The sequence below is a fragment of the Rhincodon typus genome, chromosome 25 (assembly GCF_021869965.1).
Source record: "Rhincodon typus isolate 14 chromosome 25, sRhiTyp1.1, whole genome shotgun sequence".
In the NCBI taxonomy this organism is placed as follows: domain Eukaryota; kingdom Metazoa; phylum Chordata; class Chondrichthyes; order Orectolobiformes; family Rhincodontidae; genus Rhincodon; species Rhincodon typus.
Genome location: NC_063356.1, coordinates 16107827 through 16125547, shown reverse-complemented (window position 1 = coordinate 16125547; position 17721 = coordinate 16107827). Strand labels below are relative to the sequence as shown.

At 39.9% G+C, this 17721-nt stretch overlaps 2 protein-coding genes across 2 annotated transcripts in view; both read right to left on the bottom strand.

Moving 5' to 3' along the window:
• Positions 1–9539, bottom strand: part of LOC109913999 (methylosome protein 50) — an 80322-nt gene extending 70783 nt beyond the window's left edge. The window contains exon 1 of the mRNA XM_048611826.1: positions 9428–9539. Within this exon, the coding sequence (XP_048467783.1) occupies positions 9428–9539 (112 nt within the window). The remainder of the gene's footprint in view (positions 1–9427) is intronic.
• A 1533-nt stretch (positions 9540–11072) lies between these two features.
• Positions 11073–12822, bottom strand: LOC109918206 (interleukin-20-like). The gene is made up of 5 exons (XM_020518106.2): positions 12670–12822; positions 12515–12577; positions 11904–12056; positions 11683–11757; positions 11073–11156 (listed from the first exon to the last, which is right to left on the bottom strand). Exons 1-5 carry the CDS (start codon positions 12820–12822, stop codon positions 11073–11075), a joined length of 528 nt encoding a protein of 175 aa, XP_020373695.2.
• Between the last annotated feature and the right edge of the window lie 4899 nt (positions 12823–17721).

The window sequence follows — 17721 nt, the reverse complement described above, 5'->3', positions numbered from 1 at the left end:
GTTGAACAAACTCAGCAGGTCTGGCAACATCTGCATTTGAGTCCAATATAATCCTTTTTTGGAACTCTGAAGAATAGTCCTTTTATTTTTTGGTGAATGTAATATTTGTTTAATAGTTGTAATAAGTATCTATTGGCTTCTTTAATATCCCAATCTCACCCCTTTGTTTTGTATGTTACATGACCTAACATAAACATTAATGCCTCAGATAGAATATTCTTCTAGAGGCATATTCAAAACAGGCGACTTTCAGCAACTATAGTGAACAGCTGAGTGTTTGTCTTCTAAATTCGGAAGTTAAAAGTGACTATACGTGTTTTAAAGGGATTTCTTTTACATTGCAAAAGTTGTTCACAATTACAATGTTTAAATGAAATTTGGATAATTACATGAAGAAGAAAGATGTGAAGGGATATGGGCCAGGTGTAGGCAGCTGGGGCTAGTTTAGTTTGGGATTATGTTCTGCATGGACTGGTTGGACCGAAGGGTCTGTTTCAATGCTGTATGACTCTATGACTCTATAACTGCATAAGAGTAAGTATTTTTTAGCTTGACAATCACCAGTATCATTACTTATAGTTTTCTGAGTGAGAGACAATTGAAAATTCTGCCCTATATCCATTAAAGGCTCCAAAACTGGAAGCTAATATATAAGATGATGCTGAGAAGCTGGACAATTATTTATATATTGAAAGCAGGTTCAGTATTGATAGGACGTTCATGATTGTTGGTCAATTGATGGGAAGTTAAATCCATCAATAGGGTTAGAAATGATCCTGAACACTGCTGTATAAAATGATATGTATAAAGCTTTGCTGACATGCAGTCTTATTAATTTTGCTGTCTAAGAATGTATGAAAGCTTGGGATGAGAGTAGTCATTTTGGTAAACAAATATTCATCTCTCTCCAGTATCTAGATCAAATCATAATTTGGAAAATTTCAACTAGATATCCTTCAAATATTTCTGTTTTCCAACTTCATCACATTTATTCCTTATAATTTTGATGTTATTTTGAGGAATGTTGTAGTCCAAGCATTGAGCTTTTTTGCTGGAAATTGGCAATCTCTCTTCATTCAGGTTAGCATGACTTTAGTTCTGCATGATTTAGGGAGGTGTCTGATAACATATCAGAAAAAGGTTGAAAGGTCTTCAACTTCATTGAGTGGCAAGACTTTGATCTGGTTGAATACCTGTACTCAGGTGTTTGATGAAGGTGGTTTCTGACTTTCTCAAGGACAGAAAGGGACTGGCAATAAATGCTGACCCAGGTAATGATACCCACATCCCTCGAATGTATACATTTATAAAAAGCCTCTGAAATATTAGCGCAACGGGCTGACCTCAGAAATGTGAAGAAACAATCCAAACATTGCCTCAAAGACAGCCTGAACCTGAAAGTGACAGTACCAAAGTCAATAACAAATGAGTTTGACTGTAAAAAGAAAAAGAGGAAGTACCACACCTCTGTTCCAGAAAACAAGGAACACCCATTATTAGGAGATGTTACACTGGAAATTACATAGTAAAAACACAGCAAATCCCAGTAGATTAAATTACTATGTAGCAATAATGAAACTACATCAGAAGTGATTGGAATGCTGAGGAATAAATTCCTTTCCATAGCTTCTGGCAAAATATTAGACATTCTAAAAACTCTATCACCTATCATCTCATAATCCAATAAATCTGCTGCAGAAAATAAAGAGATAATACAGCAGTTACCTGTATTTGATCAAATTCTTCTTCCTTAAGCTTAATGACATCAGAATGGATTCTGCTACTTTAAATTTTTGCTTTCCAGTAATTCCAGTAAACACTTATGGAGGGTGAAGTAAAGGGGAGGTGAAAGGAAGTGAAGACACAAATCATTGTACAATGGGGAAAAGCTGGCAGAAATCTCTGACATGGTTCATATGAAGAAGGAAAAGCTGCAAACTGGGACATTTGAATGACTTTGAGCAGATTATTGGCACAGCCACCATAACAAAGGATAGTATTAAACTGGAGAAGGTTCAGAACAGATTTACCAGGATGTTGCCAAGAATGGACAGATTGAGTTGTAAAACCAGGCTGGATAGGCTGGGACTTTTTTTTCTGGAGCACAGGAGGTTGAGGGGTGACCTTATAGAGGTTTATATATTCATGTGGGGCATAGATAAAGTGAATAGCAAAGGTCTTTTCCCTAAGGCGGGGAGTTGAAAACTAGGAGGCATATTTTTAAGGTGAGAGGAGAAAGATTTAAAAACGACACGAAGGGCAACTTCTTTACACAAGGAGTGGTTTGTGTGTGGAATGAACTGCCGGAGGAAGTGATGGATGCAGTCTGCTTCTTGATCGATACGCCAGTGGGAACAGTTTCTCTCTACCTAGACTGTCCAGATCCCTCATGATTTTGAATGTCAAATCTCCTCTCAACCTTCCCTTTTCAAAACAGCAGTTCCAACTTCTGTGATCTATCTACATAATTGAAGTTGTAGAGTTGTAGAGTCATACAGCACGGAAACAGGCCCTTTAATCCAACCAGTCCATGCTGAACATAATCCCAAACTAAATCAGTCCCACCTGCCTGCTCCTGGCCCTTATCCCTCCAAACCTTTCCTATTCATGTCCTTATCTAAGCATTTTTTAAACATTATGTCCACATCCACCACTTTCTCAGGAAGTTCATTCCACACATGAACCATTCTCCTGTGTAAAAAGTTTGTCCCTCATGTCTTTATAAAATCTCTCTTCTTTCACCTTAAAAATATGCCCCCAAGTTTTGAAATCTCCATCCTGGGGAAAAGACACCAACCATGAGGAAAACCTTTTTCACTCTGTGAGTGGGTAAGATCTGGAATGCATTAGAATGCAGACTGGTGGAGGCAGATTCAATCACGGCTTTCAAAGGGGAATTAGATCATGATTTGAAAAGTAAGAAATTTACAAGGACACTGGAAAAAGCAGTGATGTGGCAGTGGGAAGCTGCTTTTGTAGGAAGTGCTCCAATGCTGATACAACCGGTTGCAGGCCTTCTTCTGTGCTGTAATCATTCTTACGATTCTCTGAAGAGATTCTGAGTCTGTACGTTTGTGTGAGGCAAGGCTTTCTCTGTTTTTTCAGTGTACCACCTTTCTGCGGCTTCTACTGCTCCTCCTATTAAAGCCACAATGACAGTGCTGGAACCAAACACATTCAAAACATTCACATGTTCACAAGAAGTCACTTATCAAAAATAAACTGCTCAGCTCATTCAATTCCATAAACTAAAACTCTTCATAAATTCAAAAGCAGGATTCTAGCTGTCCAAATAAAGTAACCAGTGATTTCCTAAAAGAAGATAAATTTAATTATTGATAGACATGGCACCCTTCTCTGTGTATATACCCATTCAACATTTCAGTGCCTGATTTAGAATTGATAAATAGGAATCAAGGCCTGTTGTAAAGGGACTCTTGGCTTACAGAGGATAAGCAGGACCCAAATAAATGTTCTTAAGAAGTTAACTCTCAATTCAGACTCGATGATGAAAAATAACCCCAAACCAAAATGGTGAAGGTCATGTTCTGACTTCTCTTCAGCATCCCACCCACCCTAAGCTTGATCATGCATCAATGCGCCTCTATTTCCATTCTTTCCAATCTCTAGGCCATTTCTCAGCCCCCGACCACCATTACAAATTCCTTTAGGGACAGTTAACTTTTAAAGAAGAAATTTGAACAAGGGCCAACCAGCTAAAAATAAAGTGCCACTAAAGAGAACAAAGTGAAAACAAAGAATGTTAGATGGTGCTAGTCTGACTAAACAAAATTATTGTTATTTTGTATATTATAAATTGTTATATTTGTTATAGTAACTCAAGGGAAACATGAAGTCAATATTGATAGATTAAAACAGTATTTTTACTAGACTTAAAATTTTGTGTTGTTTATGGGAAAAGGGAACAAAAATGTTGACATGTTTTTGCCTGATGTAACTTACAATTTTAAGTACAACATTTTCATTCAATGAATGTATTTTATTTTTACCAAATCCTACTTAATTGACAAAATTGTTTGATGATAATAAGCAAATGAGTGATACAACTATTACCACATACTGTATATTTACTATGCATTTAATGTTCCATATCTCTTTACACGGAGTGGTGGGCGTGTGGAATGCGCTGCCGGAGGTGGTGGTGGAGTCAGATACATTAGAGGCATTTAAGCGACTCTTGGGTAGGCACATGGATGGTAGTAAAATGTAGGGCATGCAGGGTAGTTTGAACTTAGAGTAGGATAATAGGTCAGCACAACATTGTGTGCCAAAGGGCCTGTACTGTGCTGTACTGTTCTATGTTTTATGTTCTACATTTCATCTTGCATCCTTGGAATGGGTGACCAAAATATTTTGTATTCACATAAAATCTGTTGAACATGTACAAATAGTTTATAATAAAAAAAAGACATGTTTAAGAAAAACAAGATTCTACCTTTCTTTCCAATAAAAACATATTGCATTCTATATCAAAAAAAATAAACAAAGTAAGCAAAGTGAGCAGTATCTAGGTTTGGATGACAGGTGGCAAGTAACATTGCATCATACAAATGCCAGGCAATGATCATCTACAACAAGAGAGAATCTAAACGTCATCCCTTGATGTTCAAAGGCATCACCTTCATTGAATCCCCCACTCTCAACATTGATCAGAAACTCGAGTGGATTAGCCATATAAAAATAAAGTCTAGATACATACAAATTCTTCAAGAGTAGGTCAGAGGTGAGGAGTAGCATCCATCCATTTGAATCTCATTTTCCAGGACTTGACCAATAGTTGCACATGCCAAGGCATTTTAAGTGCTCATCAAAAAAACTTCACAAATGTCTTAAGAGTTTCTGCCTCTATCACCCTTTCAAGCAATGAGTTCCAGATAACCACAACTGTCTGTATGAAAAAAAACTTTTCCTCAAATCCCCACTGAATATCCTGCTCCTTACCTTAAAACTGTGCTTCCTTGTTGTTGACCCCTCTAGAAAGGGGAAAGGTTTCCTCCTCTCTACCCTGTCAATGCCCTTAGAATTTTGTACTCCTTAATCAGATGCCCCTCAGCCTTCTCTGTTCTAAGGAATACACCCAAGCCTATCTAGGATCGCCTCATTGCTGAATTGCTCCAGCCCAGGCAACATTCTGGAGAATCTCTTCTGCATATTCTACTATGCTATCAGATCCTTCATATAATGTAGAGATCAGAACTGCACACAGTACTCCAGCTGTGGTCCAACGAACATTATATACAACTCCATCATAGTTTCATAGCTCTTACATTCAATGCCTTGACTAATAAAGACATCATCCCATATGCCTTCTTCACCATTTTATCAACGCCTCTTGCAACCTTCAATCATCTATGGACGTATACACCAATGTCCCTCTGATCCTCTATATTTCCTAGGGTTCTACCATGAATGTGCACTCCTTTCCCTTGTTAGTCTTCGCAAAATACATCACACCACACTTTCCAGGATTTGCCTCTGTTCAGCCCATCTGACCAGCCCATCTAGATTGTCTGTAGTCTAAGATTTTCCTCCTCGCTATTTACCACACTATCACCACTACTACCACAGCAAGGGACCCAGCACCGAACCCTGTGGTCCACCCACAACCATCACCCTCTACGTCCTGCCACAAAGCCAATTTTGGATTCAATTTTTTCAAATTTCCATGGATCCCATAGGCTCTTAGCTTCTTAATCAGTCTGCCATACAAGACCTTGTCAAAATCTTTCTCAAGTCCAGGTAAGCCAAATCAATTGCATTACTCTCAGCTACACACCCAGACACATCCTTAAAAAGTCAATCAAATTTATTAGACATGATCTCCCCCCAACAAAGCCATCCTTATTAATCTTTGTCCCTCCAAGTGAAGATTAATTCTGTCCCTCAGAATTTTTCCAATAATTTCTCTACTACAGATGTTACACTAACTGGTCTATTGGCTTCCTAGTTTATCCCTACTACTCTTCTTGGATAATAGCACCTCATTTATCTTTCTTGCAGTTCTCTGGCACCCAACTTGTGGCCAAAGAGAACTTGACAATTAAAATCAGAGCCCTTGCAATCTTGTCACTTACCTCTTACTGCAGCCTGGGATATATCCCTTCTGGCCTCTGGAATTTATGCAAGTTCAAACCTGCTGAAACCATTAGTACTTCCACTCTGTCTATGCTAACTCATTTAAGTAAATCACAGTCTCCAAACCTGATTTCTATACCTACATTGTCCTTCTCTACAGTGAAAACAGGTGCAAAGTATTCATTTAAATTCCTCAACTATGGCTTCCAGCTCCAAACACAGATTACCACTTTGGTCGCTAATTGACCCTACTCTTTCCCGTGTTATTCCTTTGCCCCTACATCTTCTCATGTCTGCTCTTCACTGTCTTAATTTTTTTAAACAACCGCCTGCACTCTCTATACTCCTCTACGGCACCCATTGTTTTTGTTTCGAGCCTTCGGCATCTATCATAAACCTCCTTTCTTATTTTATATCCAACCTGTACAATCCTTAACATTCAGGGTTCTCAGGACTTACTGATCCACCTTTTTGAGAATATGTTGGCCCTGCACTCCGACTATTATCGTTTTGAATATCTCCCACTACTCTATTGTGGATTTTCCTGAAAGTAGCTGTTCCCGGTCCACTTTGGCCTGATCCTGTTTTATCTTATTAAAATTAACCTTCTCCAATTCAGAACCTTTATTTCCAGTCCAACTTTGTCCTTATCCATAATTAACCTTACATCTTACTTAATTACGGTTACTATCAATGAAATGCTCCCCCTCTGCCACATTTACCTCTTGTCCAACTTTGTTCCCTAAAACTAGCTCCAGGACATCCTGTCTCTTGTTGAATTTCCTACATGCTGGTTTAAAAAATTCCCGTGGACACATTTTAATAATTCCACCCACTCTATGCCTTTAGCTCTTTGTCTATCCCAGTTACTATTGGACAAATTGAAATCTCCTACCATAAATATTTTTTTCAAAAAATCCATTCTACTTTTTAAAATTCCTTCCTAAGCATTCCCTTGCAAAAAGCTTGAAGGTTCATTCGCTTATCCTAGGACCAATTCAAAAGATAAAGCACAGCATTCCAGAATTCATACTGATTTCTCTCTTACATTCCAGCTATCCACCAAAGTACAAGAATTGATGGGGTCCTTCCATTATCTTTTGGCTAAGTGATGCTTCAGTTTCCTTATGAACTTCACAGCACTGTATTCCACAACTCCAAAAAGGGCCTCCCTGGAATTCCTGCTCAATGGTTTAAAATGTAGAAAATACCTTGGTTTCCAATAACACATGGCTACAGTTTCAAATGACATGCAAACTGGTTATTTCCTGAACTCCAACCAGATCAAGGTTAACTCTCTCTTATTGAGGATTATGGTAGATTTATTCCTTCAGTTTCCAGCTAAACAAATCTTCTAGTCATTTTCCCCTTTTTCAATTTTTCAATTTTGTCCCAGCCCCTGGTACCAGGTTGTATCCTGGACAATGGATCTAGTATGTACTCCTTTTAAAGTGTGGGCCTGGGTTTATTCTTCAACTTCCAAGGAACTATAAACTACATAAGACTCAAAGCTTTCATAGTCTCTAAGCTGCTTTTCCAAACAACTATTCAATCATACCTGCTGGCTGAGCCTGAATTAATTTCACAAAGACAACTCAAAATAAAGCTCTCACTAAGTTCTATCCATCTGGCAATGTGAAACACAAGACCCAGTTTCAGGTAGAAATGCAAGTTAAGTACCTCTTAATTTTGAAGTTTTCCTTAATTCTGAGAAACTGCAGGGCATTAAGAACTCAGAGGAACAGAAGGCTCTTGGAGTGCTGTTCACAGGTCCCTGAAGGCAGAGGAAAAGGTTGGGGCATACAGGACACTAGTCTCTATTAGTTGTGGCATAGATTTTAAGAGCAGAGAAATGATGTTGGAGCTGTACAAAACTTTGGTTAGGCCACAACTAGAGTATTGTGTGTAGTTTTGATCACCTCACTATAAGGAGGAAGCAATCACACTGGAGGGGATGCAGAGGAGATTCATCAGGATGTTAGATAACAAGGTGTAGAGCTGGATGAACACAGCAGGCCAAGCAGCATCAGAGGAGCAGGAAGTCTGACGTTTTGGGTCGAGACCCTTCTTCAGAAATGGGGGAGGAGAAGGGGATTCTGAAATAAATAGGGAGAGAGGGGGAGGCGGATAGAAGATGGATAAAGGAGAAGATAGGTGGAGAGGAGACAGACAGGTCAAAGAGGCGGGGTTGGAGCCAGTAAAGGTGAATGTAAGTGGGGAGTTAGGGAGGGGATAGGTCGGTCCAGGGAGGACGGACAGGTCAAGGAGGCGGGATGAGGTTAGTGGGTAGGAGATGGGGGTGGGGCTTGAGGTGGAAGGAATGGTTAGGGAGGCGGGGACGAGCTGGGCTGGTTTTGGGATGCAGTCAGGGGAAGGGAGATTTTGAAGCTTGTGAAGTCCACATTGATACCATTGGGCTGCAGGGTTCCCAGTGAAATATGAGATGCTGTTCCTGCAGCTTTCGGGTGGCATCATTGTGGCACTGCAGGAGGCCCAGGATGGACATATCATCCAAGGAGTGGGAGGGGGAGTTGAAATGGTTTGCGACTGAGAGGTGTAGTTGTTTGTTGCGAACCGAAAACAACCTGAAACGTCAGCTTTCCTGCTCCTCTGATGCTGCTTGGCCTGCTGTGTTCATCCAGCTCTACACCTTGTTATCTCAGATTCTCCAGCATCGGCAGTTCCTACTATCTCTCTTCATCAGGATGTTACCTGGGATGGAGCACTTTAGCTGTGAAGAGAGTCTGGTTCGGTTTGGATTGTTTTCTTTGGAGCAGAGAAGGCTGAGGGGAGACCTGATTGAGATGTATAAGATTTTGAGGTCCATGGAGTAGGTGGATAGGAAAAAGCTGTTCCCCTTAGTTGAAGGGTCAATAACAACAAGACCATCATTTTAAAGGAATAGGCAGGAGGTTCATAGCAGATTTGAGCAAAGGTTTTTTTTTCACCCAGGCAGTGAGGAGAATCTGGGATGCATTGCCTGGAAGGTAGTAGAGGTAGGAAAACTCATAACTTTTAACAAATACCTGGACAAGCACTTGAAATATCATAATATTCATGCATTTGGGGCCAATGCTGGAAAATGGGATAAGTGTAAATAGGTTGGTGTAGGATTGATGGGCTGAAGGGAGTCTTCGATGCTGTATGACTCTAAAACTTAGATCCTTGACTAGAATAGCCGCAGGCAAACTTTCTCCAGATCTTCAGTAAAACAAGTTGCATTTTATGATTCTCACGCTTTTAGCTATGACCTAATCCAGGAAATACAATTTTTTGAATTGTAAATCTTTGAGGTTTGTCAATCTCTAGATGTTGACCAGGTTTTTTTTACCTATTGAATCTCCATCTGTTCTAATACCATTTTCCATGCCTTGTATGCTGTGGTCTTTCAAGTTTTCATCTAAGTTGTTGTTAAATGTCTCCAGGTTTTCAGTCTCTATCATTTTTCTAGGCAGTGAGCCTTAATTACCTACAACCGTCTGGCTGAAAATGCTTCACCCTAAATCACTTGTAAACCTCCTACTCTTTACCTTAATACTATGCTGCCAGTTAATGACATCTCCAGTAAGGGGAAAGGTTTCTCCCTAAAGATTCTATCTATTCACTTCAGAACTTTGTACATCTCACGCCCTCCTCAGCCTCTCAAGCACATGAACTCAGCGTATTGGGAATACTGAAACTAGAATTCTTGATCATTGCCACTGGGTTCATTTCCTTTACCAACTATTTGTTCAGATTGATCCAAACATTTAAAAACCTTGTTGTTTTCTTCAACTCAGAAATTATGTCTTTCAAACCACACTGATACATATCATTCTCCCAGTTCAGTACTAAAAATAGCAAGAGTCCAGGCATAGATCCATTTCTAGGATTTATTGAACATGTATGTGATTACAATCAAACAATGATTCTTATTATTCTAACAATTAGGGGCAGGAGCATCACCTGTCAGGTCAAGACTTGATCAGAAATAACAAAGGTATGTTGCATTTGACTTTTATACTTTATTTCTAACTGGTCTACACTCTTCGAACAATATGCTAATACCCCTTTCTCTGAACTTACTGCAAATTGTTAGTTGTGAGACAACAGAATTTATCTCCTCTCGGGACTGTGAAATCTTATCTTTTCTTGCTGGTGGAGATTATTTCAGTACTGTTCCATTACATTTAGACTTATACATTTTATGCTGTACTGTAATGACTGTATCATAATGACTTTTAACTGTACCAAGTCATTAATCTATTACATCATATATAGCCTCAGCTATAACCCAACCAGACCACCCCTCCCGCCACACCACCCATTACTGCTAAAACTCAAATCTTTATTTTGATACATGCTGTTTATTAATGTACTGTGCCTGCAGTTGGACCTGCACAAATTAATGGGTGATGGTCTTTACATTCTACAACATACATACATAAAAACAGCAAGCTTGTACAATTCATAGCATTTATTTTACTAAGTGCTAATAGAAGAAGATTTGAAAACAATTTGTTTATACGTGATCTATTGACTTCAATATGCATAGCTAACAATAACAGTACAATATGTACTTACAAGCTCTTTTTCATGTACAGACACGAAACACAACATCTTAAACCTAGTTTAGCAATATGACTGAAAAGTGTCTTCATAAAAATTAACAGATATCGATGTCTATCCATCTGACAAATATGCAGCATTAAGAATTCCACAAATACAAATTTCTCTCATAACTGAAAGTACACACTTTTCTCACTGCATTCATTATTTAGAGGGGAAGTATCCAGCATCATATTACTGTGTCGCAAGCCATTGGTAATTTCTCAAAACTCAACATAAAGCAAAACAACAAAAAACTGTTTGTGGTTTAAGGACTTAAAACAAGCCTAATTTGACAATTAAACATGTAAATTCTGTTCTGAGCTGTTCATTATCTAGATGTTTCTTGATATTCAGTCTTCTTTACACTGTATGTTGTGAGGCAATACTTAGTTCTGGTGATCTTGTTCCACCCATTCTATGAGAATGTCAATTTCACCAATAGCTTTAACAGCAGCTGCCCTGAGTGTCAACTGAAAAAGAATAGAGATTTATGAAGTCATTTGCAAAATAAACTGTGGATATGGCAACAACTCAAATGAGAGAACTTGTTTGTTGATATTCTTTATTATTGTGGAAGATCGGATAGTTCTGGACATCAATTCACACTGTCCATTTAAATACCCGTCTTACAGTCAACCCTGCAATAGAATTTTAACTGGACTTGTAGCTGGTCCTATCGGTTCTGGCAGTTCACCGTTGTTCTAAAGTGGAGTGTTTTGTGTGAACACAGAGAGGAGAACAAGTGAAACATTAATCTTGAGTCCTGCTTAAAGTTCAAAACTTGGAAGTCAACTTCAGCATTCAGCATCATTTACACCAAAGTTGGACCTATTTTTGTCTTGTGCTGTACTCATTTTAATTTATTATCTAAAAAGTAATACTTGCAATATGTTTGCTTTGCATGAATTTTTCAGTCTTTTGACATATTTCATTAATCAGTGCTGCACTATGGGAAGTAAATATTCTCATTATGTAATGAAAGAGATAACAACATACATTTTCAAAGGTATTTTGTATCGTCTTCATCTTGGCTCGGGATTCTTCTCCACAATGACACTTCATCTCTGCATGCTGTTCAATAAAGAAAGTCATCATAGCATTTAATTCAACGACCCGTTCAGAACACAATAGAATGATGTTTCAACTTAAAAAACAATTCTGATGTGCACAATAAACACTTAAAATAACGTGACATTGCTTCTGATTTTGTTACTTACACATTGCCGAAGATCTCGCTTGATGCTGAGGAAGGAGTTGGCCAAAGTGTTGGTCCTCCTCTCGATGAGGGAGCTGGATGGAGTGTGATGTTTGAAGACAGTCTCCACGTAGAATTGCAACATGTGGCGCAGAAAACAGCAGCTCTCCTCTGCCTAGAGATGAGAGCAGGGACAGGTTGGTGAGGGAATGAGAGAAAGGCTGCATACCTCGGGCTCTCCTCACCCAATAGACAAGGATGTAATTTAGATACCAATTTAACTATGTGTTGTTGCTGCCTTAAGCAACCACTTGGTTATCCTGGCAAAATATTTAGGATTAAATAGATGCCACAGAACAGGCCAGTTAATCAAATATGTTCTATTCTGAAGAAGGGTCAATGGACCCCAAAACAACTTTGCTTTCTGTCCACAGATGCTGCCAGACTTGCTGAGTTTTTCAAGCAATTTTTGTTTTTGTTTCAGATAATACAATACATAACCCCGACTCCTTTATAACAAATGGATTGAAAAGGTGTCTATTTGAATTAGTGGCATTATTAAGCACGACATACACTAGATAACAAGGATAACCTGAACGTCAGGATCATTGGTGAAATAGGTGATGCCAGTACCTGGATCCCTTGTAATGCAGATTTGGTCAGAAGCCTCACATCATCAGCTGTGTCTTCCATTTGCTGTGGAGGAAGAAATTGTTTTAATACTGTTTCCCTTAGGTAGATGATAATAAAAGGGTGTAAGCGGGAAGGTGGAGTGAATCTTGACTTACAATTGGCCGTCTGATGTCTGAGAATGCCTGCTGGATTTCGGCTATGTTAGCAGTCAGTGAACATCGTCCGAAGTGTAACCTCCTGGCTTGTGTAAGGAAGGGCTCGCAGAGGACCACAACGGTCAGCCAGAAAAGAGCACTTAGACCATTCATCATTTGAGACAATGGGAAACCTACAACACAATCCAGAAGTAGGCAAAAGGTTCATGTAATGATGTAATAACAAGCTTTCTTTAACAGGAATGAATCTGCAGTTCAGATGTAAACGGTTTGAAATTAGAGAAACCTCCTAGTGGGCTAGCTCAAAGTTTAGTTCACACACAATTGCCTCGAGTATTATAACGACATTAACAACCGGTATTTCATTAAAGCCTTCACTTGTCATTCTATCGTCCACAATCGAATACTCATTCTTTATAGCATGAGTTTTTACTTGGTGTCGGTGAATGTTACGACTTCTAGTTAATCCATGAAAGCTAAAACAAAAGTTCTGTGTACGAATATTCAGTTATTTATAATAAAATTCATTAATTTCTTGCATTGACAATAAAGGACTAATAGTTATAATTAGGGAACTCAAATTATGATATCGATTGTATTTACCTTACCAAGTGACATGAGTTCTATTTGTATGGTTACAAGTTGTAATCCTGAGACATTGTATTGAAATAATGAATTATATACTTGCGGCCTCTCAAAGCACTTTACAACCAAAATTCTACCTTTGGAAACAAAAACAGAATTTGCTGGAAAAGCTCAGCAGGTCTGGCAGTATCTGTGAAGAGAAATCTCAGAACACTTTCTCAGATCACCGGACCCGAAACGTTAACTCTGATTTCTCTTCACAGATGCTGCCAGACCCGTTAAGCTTTACCAGCAACTTCTGTTTCTGTTTCTAATTTACAGCATCCGCAGTTCTTCCGGTTGCTACTTTTGGAGTTCTTAGGGTGCGGCGATACTATCCCTACCTTTAAGCCAAGAGGACTCTAGTTTGAGTCTCACCTGTTCCAGAGGTGTGTACTCACATCTCTGAACAGGTTGATTAGAAATTAGTTAAAACAAATCAATTAATTTGTTTCATGACTAATTTCTTGTATATTGTGCTTTTATTCCACTGAAACATTCTATTTCAGTATTTCACATGAATTGAACGTACCACACAACATTTAGCACGAAACTATAACTTGAAGCTGCTTCTCCTGTGAAGTAATTACACAGAAGGTACTGTCCCTCATAACAGTTAAAGGAGATTTCTCACCATAGCAGCACAACATGAACACTTGGATAGAGTGGGGCTCACCTGTGAATGTTGGCAGTGGCTGTTAACTCCCCTTGTTCAGGTATGCTCATCCCTCCACCGTTTGTATCCCTTAAATACACCTGCATAACAGAGTGGGGATTTTTTTTTTCAGATTCATACACATGGGTTTCCGAAGCTCCTCGGGCGGGACACTGACATTTCCTCAGAAATTTGCATAATATTTTGTTTTGATTTCACTTGCTGTCATTTACCGATGGTGTGAAACTGAAATCACTTTTTGAATTTACAGCAAATCTTTCTTTTAAAAAAAACATTTATACTTCCCTCTTAACAGATGAAAGTGTCTTCCAGATATGTTACCATGGTGAGAAAAAACCAAATAGTAACTGGAAGAAATAGTTTGATCTTTTTCTGCAAAATTCCAATGCCCCCACATATGTCGTACATTTCCAATAGATGTTATTTCATCTGACTAATCCCCAAAGTATTCTCCATTCTCAATTACCCAGTCCCTTAAAAATCTATCCACATTGCCACTCATTTTCTCTGTACCATCACCCTTCACTGGCTACACACTAAACACACTCAGTGTGGTATTGTGGCTCACTGGGTAGCACTGCTTCCTCACAGTGCCAAGGACATAGGTTCAATTCCAAGCTCGGGTGACTGGTGTTGCATATTATCCCCATTTCTGCTGGGTGCTCTGGTTTCCTCCCACAGTCCAAAGATGTGCAGGTTGGGTGGATTGGCCATGATAAATTGTCTATAGTTTCCAAGGACACCAGGCTAGGAGGATGAGCATTGGTAAGTGTGTGATAAGGAGATTGGGTGGGATGATCTTTAGAGTGCTTGGTACAGATTGATGGGTTGACTGGCCTAAGTAGACCGGCTGGCTGCTGGGGCTATTGAATAAAGTAACAGCTAGTCTGTTTGTGTTTTGAATTCCACATACTCATTTACTCCCAATAACCTTTGATTCCCTTGCCTAACAAAGATCACACTCATAAGTAAGCTAATGAATAAGGTATCATTAGATGAATGATGGCCAAACACTGAGTCTACTTTCTATGGGAAACCTTTGTTAGACAGCCATATCTCACTGCAAGGAAACCAACTCACAGCATTTTGAACATCACTCAGTAAAATTTGCTTTTCACTGCACATTTATTTGTTGAAATTAAATTCTCCCAGCTACCACGGCCAGCATTTGAAGCCATGTGTCCTAAATAAAGTGAGACTCTGGATAGCTGGTCCAGTGACATTAACACTTTGCCACCACTTCCTCCCATGTGGCCTGCATGTTACTTATTTGTGACTCATGTACCAGAACACTTTTTGCACCTCAGAATTCTGCAGTCATTCTCTATTTAAGTAATACACTGCTTTTTTATTCTCCTTGTCAATGTTAGCTTCATAATTTCCCACATTATGCTCCTTCTGCCAGATAATTGTCCACTCACTCTACCTATTTATATCTATCTGCATCTTCCTAGGTCCTCTTCACAACTATATTTGCCTTGTCTGCAAATTTAGTTACAATGTCTTCATTGCGTTCATCAAAATCATTGATATAAATTGTAAAATGTTGAGGTCCCAGCACAGAGCCCTGCTGGAAGCCATTCATCACATCCTGCCAAGATGCTACATGAGCATTCCATATTGAGGAACACATTCAGCAGTAAAGAGACTTTCTTAAGCCTGTGAAGAGTTTGCTTTGACCATCAGCTTTAGAAAGACAAATGTCATGGTCAAAGGTGTTGGTTTACTGCCACCCATCACCAAAGTAATGAGTCCAGTTGTTAATAGCTTCACATTAACGAGGCTCCACAATCATCAGCAATCTGTCACTTGATGTTGAAATCAACACCTGCATTGCAAAAGCTGCAATTTTTCTGGCAAGCTAAAAGGTTGGAACAACCATAACTCGATGGATAACTTGAAACTGTGAGACTGCAAAGCCTGTATTCTCAATGCATTCCTTCACAGTAGTGAGACTCGGACAACTAGTATTATGCTGGGAAAAAAGGCTGAACAGTTTCCACCTTCTCCATTTCATTCTGATCCTTGACATCTCTTGGGGGATGGGACAAGATCACCAGCATAGAGGTTCTGCAGCATACTGAATGCATTAGCATACACTCATTACTAAGTCAATGATGCCTGTGATTGTTCAGCCCTGTTCATTGGATAAGTAGAACATAGAACAGTACAGCATAGTACAGGCCATTTGGCCCATGATGTTGTGTTGACTTATTATCCTACTCTAAGATCAAACTACTCTGCATACCCTACATATTACTATCATGTGATCAAATGATGGCCATACTCCCAGTATTCCTTACAGGAAACTTGTCATGCCCTGTTGAACATCCGTACTCTAAATAGACGGAAACTTACAAGTGAGAAAAAAAGACGGAGGACATTGATACAGACAACAGTGAGACCTATGGCCATGACTTCTTAATGCTGAATCTGTAAACAGTGATTGGAATAGAAAACTCAGCTGGCTGAGAAGAAGGCTGAAATAATTCCACAGAGGCCAGTATCCTGTCACTAAGTCACCCTTTATTTTACATGTGTATAGTACATGACAGTGATCCATCTTCCTCAGAGCCAGCTGTCAGAGTGAACAGGACATCTGACATGAGATAGTAGGAACTGCAGATGCTGGAGAATCCGAGACAACAAGGTGCAGGGCTGGATGAACACAGCAGGCCAAGCAGCATCATAGGAGCAGAGAGGCTGACGTTTCGGGCCTAGACCCTTCATCAGAAAAGGGGGAGGGGAAGGGGGTTTTGAAATAAATAGGGAGAGAGTGGGAGGCGGATAGAAGAGGGATAGAGGAGAGGATAGGTGGAGAGGAAACAAACAGGTCGAAGAGGCAGGGATGGAGCCAGTAAAGGTGAGTGTAGGTAGGGAGTTAGGAAGGGGATAGGTCAGTCCAGGGAGGACGGACAGGTCAAGGGGGCGGGATGAGGTTGGTCGGTAGGAGATGGAGGTGCGGCTTGAGGTGGGAGGAGGGGATAGGTGGGAGGAAGAACAGGTTAGGAAGGCAGGGATGAGCTGGACTGGTTTTGGGATGCGGTAGGGGGAGGGGAGATTTTGAAACTTGTGAAATCCACATTGATACCATTGGGCTGCAGGATTCCCAAGCGGACATCTGACATTCCTGTTTATATCTGTCATCCCGGACTCCCTGATTGAACCAGGTTAACAGCCCCAATCAGGGAACTCATATTCTATGATGTTCTCCTGGCTGGCCTCATTACAATCACTACATCCCTCCCCCTGTAAATCCAGAGACATAGGCCCTGTGCTCTTTCTTGTAGCCTCTCCTGGGGTGTTTTCACAGTGGGTCGGGTTCCTCCAACTCAGGCTCAAATACAAGCGGGATGTATCACCTGGGGAGTCTCGTAAGAAATTCATCCTTTTTTCAGGTGGTAAAGCCATTGAGGTTGTGTCATCCGTCATGTCCATCTCAGACCCTGAGGTTTCTTTGACACTAGATGGAGGGGGAGAACCCACACGTTCTGACAGGCTTTCCAGCTGTTCTGAGGGATTGGGTATGTTTTACACGTGCCCTGTTTGTGAGTTTGCAGCTTTCATGTGGTCCATGTGCTTGTTCAGGACTGCCTCACCTACCCGAACTTTGTACAGCATGGGACCTGACCTCACGTCAATCCTGCCTCTTACACATGCAGGGACATTTCTATGGTTTTGGCAGCAAACTTTGTCCTCTGAAGTAAACTGTCTCTCTTGCTTAGCGGAGTCTTCTGTCTGACATTGGCGTT

Coding starts and splice junctions, on each gene's coding strand:
- LOC109918206 (XM_020518106.2), bottom strand. CDS start 12,822: ATGAATGGTCTAAGTGCTCTTTTCTGGCTGACCGTTGTGGTCCTCTGC. Junction 12,578..12,669: donor CAGACATCAGACGGCCAATT/GTAAGTCAAGAT, acceptor CTTCCTCCACAG/CAAATGGAAGACACAGCTGA. Junction 12,057..12,514: donor CTGCATTACAAGGGATCCAG/GTACTGGCATCA, acceptor TCTCATCTCTAG/GCAGAGGAGAGCTGCTGTTT.